This window comes from Ochotona princeps, chromosome 22 (genome assembly GCF_030435755.1).
Source record: "Ochotona princeps isolate mOchPri1 chromosome 22, mOchPri1.hap1, whole genome shotgun sequence".
Taxonomy (NCBI): domain Eukaryota; kingdom Metazoa; phylum Chordata; class Mammalia; order Lagomorpha; family Ochotonidae; genus Ochotona; species Ochotona princeps.
In genome coordinates, this window is record NC_080853.1 from 19,797,000 (window position 1) to 19,813,798 (window position 16,799).

Consider the following 16,799-nt stretch of genomic DNA (forward strand, 5'->3'; position numbering starts at 1 on the left):
GTGCTTGTCTCCCAATCGGAAAGATAGGGTGAACAGTACCATCCTCCTCACAGATGTGTGAAGATGAACAATAGTCACAATGGTTTAACATAGCCTATGTTTTCAACAAACAGAAACTGTCATTTCACCAGAATGAGTGGCTCCAGATAACATTTTATAATTCTACCGGTCTATGCTAAAAAATGGGCTAAGAAGGCATCTCACATGGGTGCTGGTTCAAGTCCCGGCTGCTCCGCTTCTGATCCAGCTCCCTGCTAATGCTCCTGGGAAAGCAGCAGAGGATTCAAGCAGGTGTACCTCTGCCACTCAGGTAGAAGAGCTTGATGAAGCTTCTGGTTCCATGGGCTTCTGCTTGACCCTGTCCCTGTCTCTGCAGCCATCTGGGGAATGACCTAAAAGATGGAAGATCTCTCTGTTCGTCTCTGTCTGTTAACGCTGCCTTTCAAATAGTAAGGTTAAGAAAACAACAGCTCATCATACCCAGTTAACCTCTCAAAGACCCAGACAGGCACTGCACCCAGGTTGGGAGAAGTGTCCGAGCACGCAGCTGGTCCAACCAGCTAAGGATGGGCCCTGACACCCAGGCTATAGGCTAAATAGGTTTGCAGCCAGAGTTGAAGATGGGGTAGGAAGCACAGTCACAGTAAGGAGAGGTCAGCTTGTTCAGACAGGGCATTCGGCCAGACTGGTTTATTGTGAGGGTTCCCCAGGTTTGGCCAGGGCCCAGCGACAGAGAAGACTTACAGAAATACCCTCACTGTGTACAGAACCCCACTTCATGCCCATTTGAAGCTTAGTTCTTCTAGTCTGTCCATGGCTTCTGGAGGGCAGAACAGTCGCCAAGGTTCTGGCTCTGGGAGCTGCACAGGCCTTCTGTGTGGTCATGACACAGGCTCCAGGAGGGACGACTCTTTCCTCTTTGGTGGCATTGGTGGAGGCCAGATGGCACCTCAGTGTCCGGCCACCTCAGCAGGGAAGGAGGCCTCACAGCACCGCCAGGTTGTGGCAGGACTTGGACTGGGCCTTGAGCGCCCGGCGGCGGGCACTGCGGGCCGTCAGGCGTGCCAGGAAGCGACGAGCGCGCTGTCCGAGGCTGGCCTGGCGGCGGGGCGCAGGTGGCTCCTGGGCAGTGCTGTCGTGGCGGCGCAGGCGCAGTTGGCGTACCACGCCTTCGAAGAGCTCGGCCACGTTGTGCTGCAAAGCTGCTGACGTCTCGATGAACTTGCAGTCGAACACCACAGCACAGGCGCGGCCCTCTGATCAGGGTGGGTGGCGGGTTCGGGCAGGCAGAGACAGAGACAGGAAGCGGGGCATTGAGTTTGAATGAGGCGCTGCTCCTCTGTTTTGTGCAGGTGTCGGGGAGCTCAGAGGCATCAGACTGGGCTCCCAGGAGTTAGCTCACAGATCAGTGACTGATACTGGTAGTAGAATGAGGCTAGGGAAGCCCGGGAAGCCGGGACGAGGTGGGGATCAGGTTAAATGCCAGGTGTGCATGTGTTCTAATCCATGCTAGCAATGACCTCAGATAACTTCTTAAAAAGGCAGATTCCTGGGCCCACTCATGGGCACTCAGAGTCGGTATGCATGGGGTGAGGTCTTGGTAACCTAAATTTTAACACCATCTACCACCAAGCTGCCACTGGACTGGGAGGCCGGGCCTGTGAAGAGCAATCATGGCTGGAGGCACTGAGCTGGCTTTCCCTCTTCAAGCCCCAGTTTCTGTATTGTTAAAATCTTACCTCTTGAGTGCGGCTATTTTAAGATCACAAGCCCTACCTGATAGGTTGAATTTATTAAAATTCGTACACCTTTCTGTTACTACAACCTTCAAAGTCTAGCTTATAGTTGCTGGCTGACCCCATATACAACTTTGTGAAATCTGAATGCATAATTTTCCCATTGTGATTTGGAGCAGTATTTTTTTTCCTCCCAGTTCTCAAATGGAAGCACTTGCCAAGGCTGTAGGTGTTGGGCTTATCACGTCTGGTGGGTAACGTGTTTGTAATTAAGGAACCACAGGGGACGTTTTGAGCAGAGAAGCAACAAGTCAGCCCTGCTTCTGGAACATTCTGGTAATTGGCAAAAGGACTGATTGAATGGGAATAGAGAAGGGCTTGGCTCAGGCTAAGGTGGGGATGCCACTCCAGGACAGGAGGGCTGGCTGAGAGTTGGGGCAGGGATTGGCTGCTGGACAGGGGAGAGGCAGGCCGTTCCAAGGGGAAGGGCATGGAGGAGGCACGGGGACGGCCAAGTGGCGTGCGGGACTCACCTTCCACGGAGACTTCCCGGCAGCGGGCCAGGTCGGCTTTGTTGCCCACCAGGATGATGGGCACGTGGTCTGCCTGGTGTGCGCGCCTTAGCTGAATGCGGAGCTCAGAGGCGCTCTCAAAGCTGCGCCGGTCTGCGATGGAGTAGACGATGACGTAGGCACTGCCCACCTGCAGGCCCTGCTCCTGCTTCCAGCTTTCCTCCTGCGTGAGAGGGGACCCAGGTCCATCGATGCTCAGGCAGCGCCTGGGGCTGGACTGGTCTAATGGCTTGGGATAGGAGGCAGGTTTTGCCAAGAGTTCCTATGTCACCTTGGGAAAATTCCCAGTGTCACCTAGTCTCTCTGAAACTTTAGACTGATGACCAGGCCTCAGGGCATCTTCTCCTTCTCCACTTCTTCCTGTGGGCCAGGCCCTGGGGACACACGATTTACTTGGTTCCCTCTCCTGCTAAGAAGCTCTCAGGTTGGTTGGCTCAGCTCTTTTACCTGCTTTTGAGGGGACTTTGGTAGTGCCAGGCAGTTCCCGAGGCCTTTGTATTTTTGGGGATGGGGAGTATTGAAGTAGCAACTGTGGACTTGAAGTTCACCAGGGGCTGGGAGGGGGCCAGGAGCACTTTAAAAAGTGAAATCTTTTCTGGTTGTTTGATCAAGGAAAGGTAAGAATTGGGATGGTTTTGATTTTCCATTCTGGATGGTGAGCTCTGGTCAGGAACAGTCCTCTGGGCCGGGACCACATGGGTAAGGGCAGTGAGGGTCTCCCTGAGACAGGTCCTGCCCTCCAGAGGCTCCCGGGCTGTGCGGGAGCCTGTGCAGATGGAGGGTTAGCACAGTGTCCAGTAGCCCTACGAAGGGCATCTGCACAAGTCAGGGGCTTAGATGGGGGAGATTAGAACCCTGCCAGGGGAGGGCATTTCACAGTAGATAGGGGAGCAGGTTTGAAACTGTGAGAAGGCCCAGTAGGAGAGAAGACACTCCAGCTGAAGGCAACAGTCAGAGCTGAGACTTGATGTGGAGAAACCTGAGAGCCGTGTGCTGTGGAAGCTTCCATTGTACGTGGGGAAGCAGATGGACCAGTTCTCTGATAACCAAATGAGATGGAGAAATAGGAAAGTGATAGATCCAGGGTCGGTGTCCTTGCCCTGGTCTTCCCCCTGGATCTCAGTATTTCCATCTGTAGAATGGAGTCTTGAGGCCCTTCCCCTGTACCCTCATCCTGCTCTTAGAGGTTCTTAGGTCTGGGGTGAGGCCTGAGAATTTGTTTAAAAAATTATATATTTTATTTTATTTGAAAAACAGAGAGAGATCTTCCATCCAGTGGTTCACTCCTCAAAACCCTGCATCAACCAGGCCTGGCCCAGGCTGAAGCCGGGAGCCCAGAGGTCAATCCAGGTCTGGTTGGCAGGGGGCCAAATACTAGAGCCATCCTCTGCTGCCTCCCAGGGAGCACATTTACAGGAAGCCAGGGTCAGGAGTGGAACTGGGACTTGAACTCTGATATGGGATGCTGGCATCTTTAACATTTCAACCAACCTGGGGAATCTGATTTGTAATACTTGCCAGGTGCCCCGTGCATTGTCTGCCAAGCTAGGGTACCACCGGATGGGGGAAGGGCTGCTTTGGTTCTGCCTGGTTCTGCCTCTCTGATGTTAGGGTCTTGTCTAGCTTATGCATGGGAGGAATGGAGGATAGCTCCAGTATGGCTGCTATAGCATTGGCCCCATTTGGGAGCTCCCTTTGCAGTCACTGACCAAGGAAACGTTCGCTGGTAGGGAAGCCAAAGGCCAGGGAAAGAGGAAAGAACCTTTTCAGGGCCCCACAGCAAGCTGGGCCTTGTCAGGCAGTTTCTGCCTTCTGTCTAGCACTCTGGCTCCCTGGGTGGGGGATACTTTCATCCTGGTCACTCTTGTTAACTTACTGGACTCCACTTGTGGTAGACCCCTTGCTCCTTACCAGCTCCATAAGGCCAGCTCACATGACTACCTGATTCAACCCTGTGTCTCCAGTGTCTGGGCCCATGATTGAATGAACGAATGAATGAGTGACACTTCCGCTGCAGGTGGACTTGGAGGTCTGGGAGGGATGGACAGGGCCAACCCTAGTGTGTGAGAGTAGGGAGGCCCTGGGACTTGGCTGATTGGGTTTTTAAAATCTGGTTTCTAGCAGAGTGCTTTGGGCACATCTGCTTCTCTGAGCTGCTGCTTCCTTAGTGGGCAGAATGGGAATCGGAAGAGCCACTGTGCTGGCCTTGTTCTGATCCTATGTCGTGACCCATGTGCAGGGCTGAGCGCAAGGCTAATGCTGAAGCAGAGATCACTTCCTAGGGGCCACCTGCTGCCTGGCAAACCACCCTTAGGACAAGGGCCCTGCAGCCCCGTGGGGTCCGCTCATACTTTTAAAAAGGAGCAGCCTGCAGGGCCACTGGGGGATCTGCCAGAGGAACTGTCTCATCTATTCCGTCCATCACCCAGCAGGGCCCTCCTAGGCCCTGCCCTCTGGGCGGGGCTTCTCTTAGAGTCAGGGGAGGGGTCCACCCCTCTGTGAGATGGGTCACACGTGATTTTCAGGTTCTGGTCTTTGCTGAGATGGATTTCCTCACAGTTCTGTGTAGTGAGAGATACGAAAAAGCCAAACCAGGTGAGGCGATCCTGCCTGGATGTGTCCACCATCTGCTGCCATCCTCCCGCTCTGAGGGGGTAGGGAAGGGCACCCTTCCAATCACCTGTTTCCCTGGCTACCAACTTAGAAGGAGATAGGAATGATCATTTACAGAACTTCACTGCATCCAGCTTTTTCTTTTTTAATGTTCCAAACTGCGCTCATTTCTGTAAATTCACCTAAGAACGTAAACAAGGCAGGAGTGCAGGCATGATGGAGCCGTTTATCAGCTGTGAAAACGCAAACTCAGACGAGCAAGTTAGCTGCACACAAAGCTGTACAACCAGCAAGAAAGAAGAAGAAAGGGGACAGGATTCTGCCTGAGATGTTGCAGTGCCAAATTCTGCTCCTTCTGCCCCTTGGTTCTGTGATGGGGGTTGGAGGAGCTGCACATACTTGGTGTGGCTGCTGGATGGCGGACCACAGGATTAAAGATGGAGCTGGGGCTAGGAGGAGTTTCATCTTTGCTTTGGAAAGGCTCCTGAGGAGCTGTATGCATTTGCGGGGCAGGCTGAGGGTGGTCCCTGCAATACCTATGCTCCGGAGGCCTCAGGAGGGGCTAGGACTGTGGTTTCAGGCTCAGCCCTCCCTACCTCACCCCACCCTGAATCCAGCTTGCAGGGCCATACCAATCTCTCGGCTTCCCACGTGTCCATGACCAGCAGGGTAGTGTCCTCTCCGTCCACTGTGAGCGTCCTCTCATACACACCCTCTGTAAATGAGGGGAGAGTTAGATCTTAGGGAAGAGGGGCAGGCATGGGGCCCCCTAGCTCCCAGGTCCCCATCCATGGCCTCTCTGCTTCCCCCTGGAGGCACTCTCTGCACACATGTGCTACCTGTCTCTCGCATAGGCCAGAGAGCCCCCATGAGGAGTGCCTGTCTCCCCCAGCTGCCAGCACAAAGCCTAGTGGGTGTTGGGAAGGTTGGTTTGGTTGCTTGAATGAGGGCAGAGTGGTGGGGTTTTCCCAGACCTGCTCTGGATTCAACTCAGCCTGTGCATCAAGCTGGGGTTCTCTGGGGCTCTGTCTCCACAGCTATAACATGTACAGGTGCATATAGGTACCCTTGTCACAAGCTTTTGTTCATGGGATCAAAGCTGGAGAAGGAGCCTGGCCAGTGTCCCCAGCTTCTCTCTGCTTCTAACCAACCCTGCTCCCCACTTGCCCTGTGTCCCCTCAACCCGTCCTTAGGGACCCCATCACCCTGGGGTCCCCTCCCCTCTTAGTTCTTGACATTGCTCAGGAATCAAGCAAGCCAAGGCCCCAAGCAACTAAGGATCTTAGTTTTGCCACAAGTCGCAGTGGCCTTGGAAGAGGCAGCAGGAGCTGAATGGAAGCCCACCATTTCTTTACACTCATGGAATTCAAAACTACTCCCCTTCTGACATGGAAATTAATTATACACGTCTCATCTATGAGAAATCAAATCTCTTATTCCATTCTGCAAGTTTCAGGCCATTGTGCAGGCTATAACCTGTATAATGGGTTGGGGTGGGGGCGGCGGGGGGTGGGAAATGGGGAAGCACAGTTCACTTGCACCCCACCTGGTGGCTTGACTTTCAACCCTTCACACCCTCCACTCCTTCCCCCCACAGTCAGGACCCAGCCCAGCCCCCAGGACCCCTACCTCCCAACTGCTCATGGAGGTCCCGCTCTTGCTTTCCTGCAAAGAGGTTGGCCAGGCTGGTCTTGCCCACGCCGGGATCGCCGAGCAGCACCACGCGGTACAGGGCCTCCCAGGGGCCTTCAGAGTCGCTGGATTCTGAGGACCAGCTGTCGGGGGCAGGGGAAGGCACCCGGGTGGGAGGGTTGAGGGAGGCCGACAGGCCCAGCCGTGGGTGCTGGGGTTGAGTGGCTGGTGGTGGGCACAGGCGGCCAGGCTGGGGGCCCCTGGAGGACAGGGGCAGTGGGGTGCTGGCTCGCCGGCGCAGGGGGGTCTTGGCTTCCTGCTGTGTGTTTAGTGTCATCCTTGGTGATGTGGGGAGACGTCACTCCTTTCTTCCTTCCAGAAGAAGGGGGGAATGAGCGGTGAGCCAGCTGCCTTGCACCTCTTCTCTGTGTTCTAAAGGGCTGCTGAGATGGTCTTCCCCGGAGCCCCTTGGGGTAGGAGTTTTCTGGGTCCAGTTGCAAGGCTGCAAGGCTGTGAACACACGGAGACCATCCCAGCTGCAGGTCACTCCCCAGTGCCTTCTCTGGCACACAGAGGCCAGCAGCCAGGTGATGTCCACACTCTCGCCCTCCCACCCCCTTCAGAACAGATGCCTCCTTGGGGCTCTCTTCCTTTCTCCATCATTCTTTCTTTTGCACTTCTGGGTTGGGGGTTCAAGGAGATTTGGGGGTTCCAGTGGGAGGATTTGCTGCCACCGCCTGAACCCTGGAAGTCTGAGGAAGATGCACTACCTGGGCAGGTAGGCGCTGGCAGGGCAGGGGGCTCCGGGGGTTCCCCAGCCGGTAACCTGAGTGCCCGGGTGCCATGGGAACGCGTGTCGGGCCCGCCCCCTGTGTGAAAAATTCAGGAGCGGCTGGCTCGGAGGCCTCCAGCTGTCGTTGTTGGGGGTGGGAGACGTAAGCCGGCCGGGTCCCAGGTTGGGTGGCTAGGACCGGGTCCTGACCAGGGTCAAGGGTCCCTGCGGGTGGCGGTGAGGGGCGCCGGTGCAACCATCCCTGGAGTCTGGGTCCGAGCCTTCCCAGCCGCAGGGTCTGGGTGGGAGCGAGTCTCGGGATCCCGGGGTGAGGATGTGGGGTTTGTTCCTTGGCTGAGGCTACCCAACCCGCCGAACCCAAGGTCCAAAGACCCTCGCTCCCGCCTCGGGACGCCAGTGTGAGGCTCCCATGTCCCTGCCGGCGCCTGGCAAACTCCGCTCCAAGTTGGGCAAGTTGGAGGCGGGTCGCGCACGGGACTTTACCTCGGCCTGGGGAGGGGTCCGGGGTTCCCGCCGCCTCCGCCGCCGGGCGCTCCAGGCTTGTAGCACCCGCCTTGGCGCACAGCCCCTCCAGCCGGCCGGTCCGCCCCGCCGCCCGGGCCGGGGACGGGGGAGGAGCCGCGACCCCGCCCCATCCAGCCCCGCCCCGTTCGGGCCGCCCCGGGGCCCTTGCCCCAAGGCCTTGGTCGCTGGATGGGTTTTCCCGGGCTCAGAGCTCAGCTGGACCGGCTGCTTTCAACCTCGCGCCCAGGGTGGCGGACGCAAGAGGGGAAGGACGAGGGCTCAGGGTTCCTGGATCTAGCTCCTTCTGCGCTACTCCTCCGACGACTCCATTTGCGATGAGGCGCACTGCAGCCCTCACAACGCCCAGTCCCGGGTCCCAGGAGAGTTCAACAGTGCTGGGCAAGGGGCCGGGAATCTGTATTTTCACACCAGTGCTCCGAGTGATTCCCACTCGCGGCTCGTTCCCGTTCGTGGACCTGGAGCAATTCTGGTTGGAGGATTAGTTTTGGGGAGTGGCTTGGGAAGCGGGGAGAACCCGGGACCGGAGTTACATGTATCTTATTTTGACATCCCTTGCTCTTTTGCGCAGTCACTGACTGAGCATGAATAGGGCTGGGGCGCCCGTTCCTGCCCTTCATTCTGGAGTCCCCTTTAACCATACTTTATATTTGGAAAATAATCTAACTTTTTGATTTAAAAAAAAGAGCTGATTTTCACTTTTATTTGAAAGGCAGGCGCGCGCGCGCGCGCACACACACACACACACACAAAGATAGAATGAATCATCATCCACTGGTTCAATCCCCAAATGCCTGGAACTGCTGGGGCTTGGCCAGGCCAAAGCTAGGAGCTGAGAAATCCACCCAGGTCTCTCCCCGCCCTCTGCCCTGGCTGGCAGGGAGGGACCCACTTCCTTGATGCCCCCTGTGGCCTCCTCGGGCATGCATGACCAGGGAGCTGGGTTTGGGAGTGGAGCTGCCACTTGAAGGAAGCACCCTGACCATCCCAGGCGACAGCTCAACCTCTGCACCAGGCACCTGCCCCAGCTTACGGCTTATAAGCCTCTTCCTAAGTGTTCTGGAGCAAAAAACAGATGCTGGTTTGGGATGGAAGGTGGCCAGAGAGTTCTGGCAGGTGCAACCACCCATGGAACCAGGATCCAGGCTCTTTTTTATTGGTGTGGCTCCCTTTAGGACGGCAGGGCTGGAGGCTTGCCGGAGCGCGTGGGACCCTGGAGACCGGGCTGTACATGTGGGTGAAGCTTACGGTCACGGCTGAGGGGGTCTAGGTGCCCAGCTTCACTGTAGCCCAGGGGTTCCACCCCCACAGGTCCTGAGCGGAGCTTGTTGACCATTCAAGCCTGGCTTCCTTCAGTGCCCTGCCCCCAATCTGGCCCCCAGTTGCTGGATGGCCCTGGGCAAGCACTTTCCCTCTTGTGGTTTCAATTCTCTTACTTGAAACAGTGCTCTGAATGGGCTGCACCCTTGCCAAAACTAAAAACTTTGTTGGTTATCTACCAAAGCCTGCACTCTTAAGACCCACCATGCTCCGAATCTTGCTTTCTGCAGGGGCATTTCAACCTCCCCTATAGCAGAGTCCTTGCACTGCCCAGGCCTTGCTCTCTCAGGCATGGTCAGCTCCCTTTGCCTGGGTCACCCCATCTTCCATGATGCACTCGGAAACCTGTGTGCAAATCCCTATCCCACGTTCCATCCGCACAATGTGCCTCAGGGTTTGTGGGAAAAATGCAATTGAAGGATCAGTTTGAGTTGGTGCAAGGTATTTTTGACATCCATACTTAGCCTTCTTTTTGTTAATATGCTCTCTGTTAGCTTTTTGAAAAGTCCCAAACTGTAGCACTGCACTGGAATCATTTGGGTGAATTGCTGAGATCAGTTTGCAGGGACTGAGTCCTGCTCAGAGCACTGGACCTGAGCTGGAGTGCGGATTGCCTACAAGCAACAGGTGCTGCTGCTGGCTGGTCTGTGGGTGACACTTTGAGAACATGTTATGAGTTTCTAAAAAATTTATTTATTTTTATTGGAATATCAGATACACAGAGAGGAGGAGAGATAAAAAGATGTTCTGTCCACTGATTTACTCCCCAAGTGGTTGCAATGGCTGGAGCTTAGCTGATCCAAAGCCAGGAGCCTGGAGCTTCCTCCAGGTCTCCCACACATGGATGTGGGCCCCCAAGGCTTTGGGCTGTCCTTGATTGCTTTCCCAGGCCACAAGCAGGGAGCTGGATAGGAAGCAGGGCTGCTGGGACATGAACTGGCGCCTCTATGGGATCCTGGAGCATGCAAGGCGAGGACTTAAGCCACTAGGCTACCATGCTAGGTCCCCCATATTTAATTTAATTTAATCCTCTGTATGATGTAGGTACCAGTTTCCTTCCCATTAAAAAAGATTTGCTTTTATATGAAAGGCAGGGTTACAGAGAAAGGAGAGACAGAGAGAGGTTTTCCATCTGCTGGTTTACTCTCCACATGACAGCAATGGCCAGAGCTGAGCCAGTCTGAAGCCGGAAGCCAGTAGCTTTTTTCAGGTGTTCCATGTGGATGCAAGGGCCTACGGACTTGAATCATCCTCCATTGCTTTCTCAGGCAATAAACAGGGAGCTGAATGGAAGTAGAGTAACAGGGACATGAACTGGTGCTCATAAGGGATCCTGGCACTGCAGGCAGAGGATTGGCTTGATGCATTACTGCGCTGGCCTCTATTCTTTTCATTTTTAGAGCAGGCCTGAATGCATACTTGTTTGAGTGGGCTGGTGTAGCAGGCCCATATCTTTGGCATCTGGGAGGGAATTCTCCATTTTATTAGCTTTGTCAGAGGGGCAGGTCCTCTAGGGATGATGATGTGGGACTCAGAGAGGTTCAGCCACTTGCCTGTGGTCTCACAGCAGCTAGGGGGCAGGGGATGCTGGAGTTGGACAGAGTCTCTCAAAGTCACAGCTCTTCTTTCTGTCTCAGTCCAGTTTCTGAGCTTCAGGCCTTGCCTTAGAAGATTCTGCCACCAGCTTCGGAGCCCAGCAGCCTGAGGCAGGCCCCGACCTACCAGGTGCTTGCTGAGGTTCTAAGCAACCTGGGAACCACATGGTCACCTCCTCCCACTTGGGTCTGCTGCCCACAGTCCCGCCTTCATCTGCAGCCCAATAAAGGTGGAACCTCTGGGCGCAAGGCTCAGCAAGCTTCACTCAGTCCTGGGGCCATGACACGGCTGCTTCTGCTCACTGTGGCCCTGCTAGTCCTGGGTCATGTGCCACCAGGTGTGTATGTGTGTGCATGTATGTGTGTGTGTGTATGTGAGTGAGGAGCAGGCTTGCGAGTCCCAGAGGACTGAAGAGCCTTGACTGGCACTAAATTCTGTCCTCAGCACTCACTTAAAGTGCTAAATCAGCCTGCACCTCAGTTTTATAATCTGCAAAATGGGATTAACTCAATGAATATTCCTTTGAATGTTATTTGTTTTGTGGCAAGCATTGCTAGGATTGCTGGGGTTCTAGCTGTGCAGGAAGGCAAGGCCCTTGCTTCCCTGGAGCTGAGATAGTAGTTGGTGGAGACAGACAATAAGGTAACAGATAACATGTCAGGCATTAGGCATAATAAAGGCCAGAGGTGGGGTTAAGTGGCTCAAGCACGCCAGGCTGGGGTGATGGAGAGGCTGGGGGAAGTCCTTGGAAGAGAGTTTTGTTTTTAAATTTAGTTTGGAAAATTTGAAATATGTGTTAAGAATAGAGAGAACAATGTAATGAATGAGGTGAGTTTTTAAAATATATTCTTATTATGAAAAAATGTACACTTATACAAAATTACAGAATAATGGAATGAGGTCAGTTTCCATTTTTAAACTTTTGTGTACCAATTTAGATACAGAGAGAGAGAAAGCTCTTATGCATTGGTTCACTCCCCAAATCCCTGTCTGGGCTGAGGTGAAGCCAGGATCCAGGCAGTCTGTTCAGGTCTCCCAGGGGAGTGACAGGACCCCAGTTACAGGGTCATCACCTGCTTCCCTCCTCCCCTGGGTGTGTATTAGCAGGGAGTTGGAGACAGGAATAGAACACAGCTCCTCTAATGTGGGCTAGGGGTGTTTGAACTGCCAGGCTAAGTGCCCATTTCATGCTCAGCGGTTAAGCCAGAAGCTGGGATGCCTGCTGCAACCCTCAGCAGAGCCCCTGGCTTCCAGGCCTGCCTCTGCTTCCCAGGCAGCTTCCTGCTGGTGTATACCCTGGAAGGTCGTAGCCGAGTCTCTGCCCCTCACGCGGGAAACCTGGATTGAATTGCAAGCTCTGGGTTTCTGGCTGTTGTGGGCACTTAGAGCGTGAACCAACAGATACAAGATCTCTCTCTCTCTCCCTGTCTTTCAGATGAATAAAAAGAATTAAAAGAAAATTTAAAACAAATAAAATAAGAGAATAAAAGAACTCCTTGGTACCTGTCACCCAACCTCAAACACTGCAATTCCATTCAGTTTTGTTTTGCAGTATCCCTTCTTCCCGAATGAATTTGTTTGGAGGAAGTGCTGGCTGTGTTGTTGTGATTTTTGTGTGAGATGAGCCAGTGCAGACTCAGAGAGATGGGTCTAGGCCGGGGGAGCAGCAGAAGCAAAGGCTATGAGGCCGGAGTGTGGCTGGTGGGCTGGAGTGCAGTGTGGAGCACAGAGGAACGTGGTGGGGGACAACGGCCCACAGGAAGTGGGGGTTTCAACTGACTGAGGAGCCAGGATGCGACCATGCGTGAGGCTGATTCAGTGTAGCCATGGCCCTCACGCGGACTTCAGGGACTCAGGTGCTACCTTCAGACCCGCCACCTAAAGGCTGAGGAAGCTTGGGCCGGGTGCTTTCTTTCTCTACGTGCAAAGTGAGTGGATTGTCCTCAACCGGCCCCAGTCTCTGCTGTGCTTCTCGCAACCTTGTCTGCTGCTCCTTGGGTACTGACTCTGCCTCGGGCACTGTGCTGCCAGGACCCTGTCTCTGCCCTCTGTGACAGTAGTAGGGATGGATGAGGTGCCCACGGCTCAGGTCACTTACCTGGGAATGACCGGGCGAGCATGGGGACTCAGACAGTCTGAGCCAAGTCTACCTTCTTCAGTGTGAGGACTCTGTCCTGTAGAGAGTTGGGAGGCCAACCCCTGGCACTCTGAGACGCTCTTCCTTGGCAAGATGGGAAGATGAACTGGTGGGCACGCCTGACTGAAGCTGTGACTGGCCAGGGCCATGAGCTTAGGAGCACGTAGGGTCTTTGAATCCAAGGGCACCTAGAGGAACCTTTCTTCTCGCAACCCACTGCCCCCATGCAGCCCTCCTCCTGCATTGCTTGTTCAGTGTCTCTCCAAGGTGATGGGTGAGAGAAGTTGCTGCAGAAGGTGAGCCTGTCCGAGTGGACATCTTCTCTCTCCAATGTCTCCCTTCTGCTCCCATTGGCCATCCCTGGACCCAGAACATTTCCTTTCTAAAAAAATATTTTTATTTTGTTTCAAAGACAGAGAGAGAGAGAGAGAGAGAGAGAGAGAGAGAGAGAGAGAGAGAAGAGAGGAGAGAGAGAGATTCCACTTTGTGGTTCACTGCCCTAATGTTTGCAGCAGTTGGGCTAGGTCAGGCTGCAGCCGAGACTCCTGGGTTTGCCACCCTAGAAGGCAGGAAGCCAGGGACTTGAGCCACCCCCTTCTTCCCCCGAGGGTTTGCATGAGCAGGGAGTTCAAGCAGAAGTGGATTCCCAGGAGGGAAATCGGTGTGCAATGTGCACTGTGCCCCACATCCTCCTCCACTTTGATAATTTACCACCAGCCCTGCTAAGTGTATTTACTTGCCTGGTTTTTAAACGAGTTCCATGTCAGCTGGAGAAACTTGGAGGGCATGGACAATGCAATGCTATTCATTATGGTACTCCCAGCCTCAGCCTGAGTGCTGCATGTGTTGAGTGAACACTAAGGGCAAGGCTCCCTCCCACATTGCAATCAGAGACCCCTACATGGGTCGCAGGACCCGTACCCGGAAGCCTCCCCTGTTCTATTGCTCACGGAAAATCCCTGACCAAAACCACATGTTAAGTGGAGTTCCATGTCGGGGCAGATCTGGTGAGGTTTTGAGGATGGACTGTGGAGTCGGACTGCCTCTCTTGGGGTCCTTCCTGGCATGTAGTTCTCCTGGGCCAGCCCTTTCTTGGTGAGGTGATGTGTGACAGGTGATCTCTGGTCTTCCTCTGCACAGGAAGAAGTGAGTTTAAGCGGTGTTGGCAAGGCCAAGGGGCCTGCCGCACTTACTGTACGAGGCACGAGTCCTACATGCACCTGTGTCCGGATGCCTCCCTGTGCTGTCTCGCCTACGCCCTGAAGCCTCCCCGGCTCCCCAAGGTGGACGACAAGTAACTACCTCTGGCGTCGGCATCCTCACGAGCCAATAAAACACATTCTGCCAGTGAGTGGTTCCCTCTCTGTCTCTTTCTGCTTGGTTTACCCTCAAGGGACAAGGGTCAAGGTCAAGAATATGGTGGCAGGATGCCAGGGCTGAGTGAGTTTAACTACCTGTGTTGGTACTTTCCCTCCCATGGCTGTGCCCAGCTCCGGAAAAATTCTTCCACCTTTGTAAGCCTCCTCCTCAGTCTCCTCATCCATTGTGTGTGGGAATAATTGCATTAGGATATGCAGCCTTTGTTGAAGGAGGCTAAGAGAAAGGTTGCTTCAACCACCAGGTTTCATAATGAGAGTTGGCAATAAGAGCGGGTAGCGGTCGAGTCCCTTGTGAACTCTAGCCTTCAGAATGATGCCCCCACTAACTGGCAGCACTGTGGGCCCTGAAGCTCTTCACTGATTTTTCTTTACCTGACATACCACAAATGTGCCTGGGCAAAGAACACTGGCACAATGGCCTAGTGGCTAAAGTTCTTGCCGTGTATGCGTCAGGATCCCATATGGGTGCCAGTTTGTATCCCAGCTGCTCCACTTCCCTTCCAGATCCCTGCTTGTGGCCTAGGAAAGCAGTAAAGGACAGTTCAAAGCCTTGCAACCCTGCACTCATGTGGGAGAGCCAGAGGAGGTGCCTGGCTTTGGATCAGCTCAGCTCTGGCTGTTGAGGATGCTTGGGGAGTAAAGCATCTGATGGAAGATCTTTCGGTGTAACCTCTCACTCTCCATACATCTGACTTTCAAGGAAAATATATCTTCAAAGACAGGTTGGGAAAAAAGACAGTCCACTTTTTTAAAAAGGTTTATTTATTTTTACTGGAAAGTGAGATTTCCAGAGAGAGAAGGAGAGACAGAAAGATCGTTCATCCACTGGTTCGCTCTCCAAGTGGCCACAATTGCCAGAGCTGAGCTGATTCAAAGCCAGGAACCAGGAGCTTCCTTTGGGTCCCTGACACGGGTGCAGGGTCCCAAGGCTTTGGGTTGCCCTTGACTGCTTTCCCAGGCTGCAATCAGGGAACTGGAAGGGAGTGGAGCAGATGGGATACAAACTGGCGTCCATATGGAATCCCAGCCAGTGCAAGGCAAGAACTGTAGCCACTAGGCTACTGCGCCAGGCTGAGATTCCTCTTTTGTAGCCTTGTTAGTGGACTGCACTTGGGAGAAAGAGGGTCATGTGTGCCCTTCTTCCCCTGAGGCCTAGCCCCGGGAAGGACAGATACGTTGCACACATTGCTGCGGGAGCAGGGTGGGGGTGGGTGGGTGGCACCAAGTACAGGGAGGCTCTTGTCCCTGTCCTTTTGGACTTACAAAGAGAGCTGTTCTGGGTGGTCTTGACCCAGCCCAAGGAAGAGGGTGGACCTTGCATAGAGTAGCCAGAAAGGGTGGGGACAGTCATGGGCCAGATCTCTTGGGCCAAGAGTTCGCCCCTGGCTCTGGTATCAGGGAAGCCCAGGGCTCTGACAGAGACAGCTGGAGCAGGGCAGGCACACCCAGGGGGCTCTTCACCCACAGGAAGGAGCCCTGAACCATCTCAAAGGGATCCGGCCACTTCCCCATGCCCTTGGTTCCGGTGTGGGTTAGCTGCAGAGCCTGTTCCTGGCCTAGCAAAGTGAGTGACAAAGACCCACCTCCTCCCACCCTGGGAAGAGGGCACAGAGCTAGGAAGGCAGATGTGTGTGTGTGCGTGACACTTGCCAGTGTTGTCACCAGGCTCCAGGGAGCTGGAGCCACCATGCATCAGGCCAGTTCACAGTGTGCACAGGCTGCAGCTAGAAGGCTGGCGCTGGGTCTCAGCGATAGGCCAGTGCTCCATGGTCCATCCCCCGCCACCATCACTCAGCCTACCGCCGCCCTGGGAAGGAGAGGAGGACTCTCAAAGACTGAGCCTCTCCAGATTTAAGAAACCCCAGGAGAACAGGGTTGGATTAGAACGAGTTTCAAACCGGACAGGACTAAATTTAGTCTTGCTCTCTGCCCTCTCCTCGGTAGTTGAAGAGGCGTTTTCTCTGCCTTGGAGGGAGCAGGCAGTGGCAGGAACTTGTAGCTGAGACAATAATGACTTCCTGCGGGAGAGGGCGAGGCATGGGGGTGGTGGTGGTCAGAAGGACTGAAGATCACAGACGGGCCCTCAGTGTGCAGGCCTCAGGCTGTGAGATCGGGGCAAGCCATGCACGGAGCTCGACTGTCAACATCCTCCCCTGCAAGCCAGCCCCGTGTGCAGGGCCAGCTTCTCAAGGGCTAGTCTTGGAGCCAGACGAGGCTGACTCCGGCAGCTTATGTACCCAGAAACTAAACAGAAACTGCTCCCAGTGCTGTCACTTCTGAGCAAAAGGCACCTGCACCTTTTCCATGCAATTTCACGTTCTCATAGGAAAATCACCAGACTTTTAGAAGTCAATTTATTTGAAAGTCAGTGTTATTAGGTAGGGAAGAGAGAGTGAGAGAGAGAGAGGGAGGGGGAGAGAGAGAGAGAGAGAGAGAGAGAGAGAGAGAGATATCTTCTATCTGTTGGTTCGTTCCCCAAATGGCCCCAGACCACTAGAA

General features: G+C 54.3%; 2 protein-coding genes across 2 annotated transcripts; one reads left to right on the forward strand and one right to left on the reverse strand.

Moving 5' to 3' along the window:
* Positions 1-456: 456 nt before the first annotated feature.
* On the reverse strand, positions 457-8,190 carry REM1 (RRAD and GEM like GTPase 1). Its single transcript, XM_004585702.2, has 5 exons — positions 7,830-8,190; positions 6,551-7,063; positions 5,554-5,636; positions 2,270-2,471; positions 457-1,256 (listed from the first exon to the last, which is right to left on the reverse strand). Exons 2-5 carry the CDS (start codon positions 6,888-6,890, stop codon positions 985-987), a joined length of 897 nt encoding a protein of 298 aa, XP_004585759.1. The 5' UTR covers positions 6,891-7,063; positions 7,830-8,190; the 3' UTR covers positions 457-984.
* A 2,718-nt stretch (positions 8,191-10,908) lies between these two features.
* Positions 10,909-14,272, forward strand: DEFB124 (defensin beta 124). The gene is made up of 2 exons (XM_036497184.2): positions 10,909-11,121; positions 14,062-14,272. The coding sequence occupies exons 1-2, from the start codon at positions 11,064-11,066 to the stop codon at positions 14,217-14,219; spliced, it is 216 nt and encodes a 71-aa protein (XP_036353077.1). The 5' UTR covers positions 10,909-11,063; the 3' UTR covers positions 14,220-14,272.
* The last annotated feature ends 2,527 nt before the right edge of the window (positions 14,273-16,799 follow it).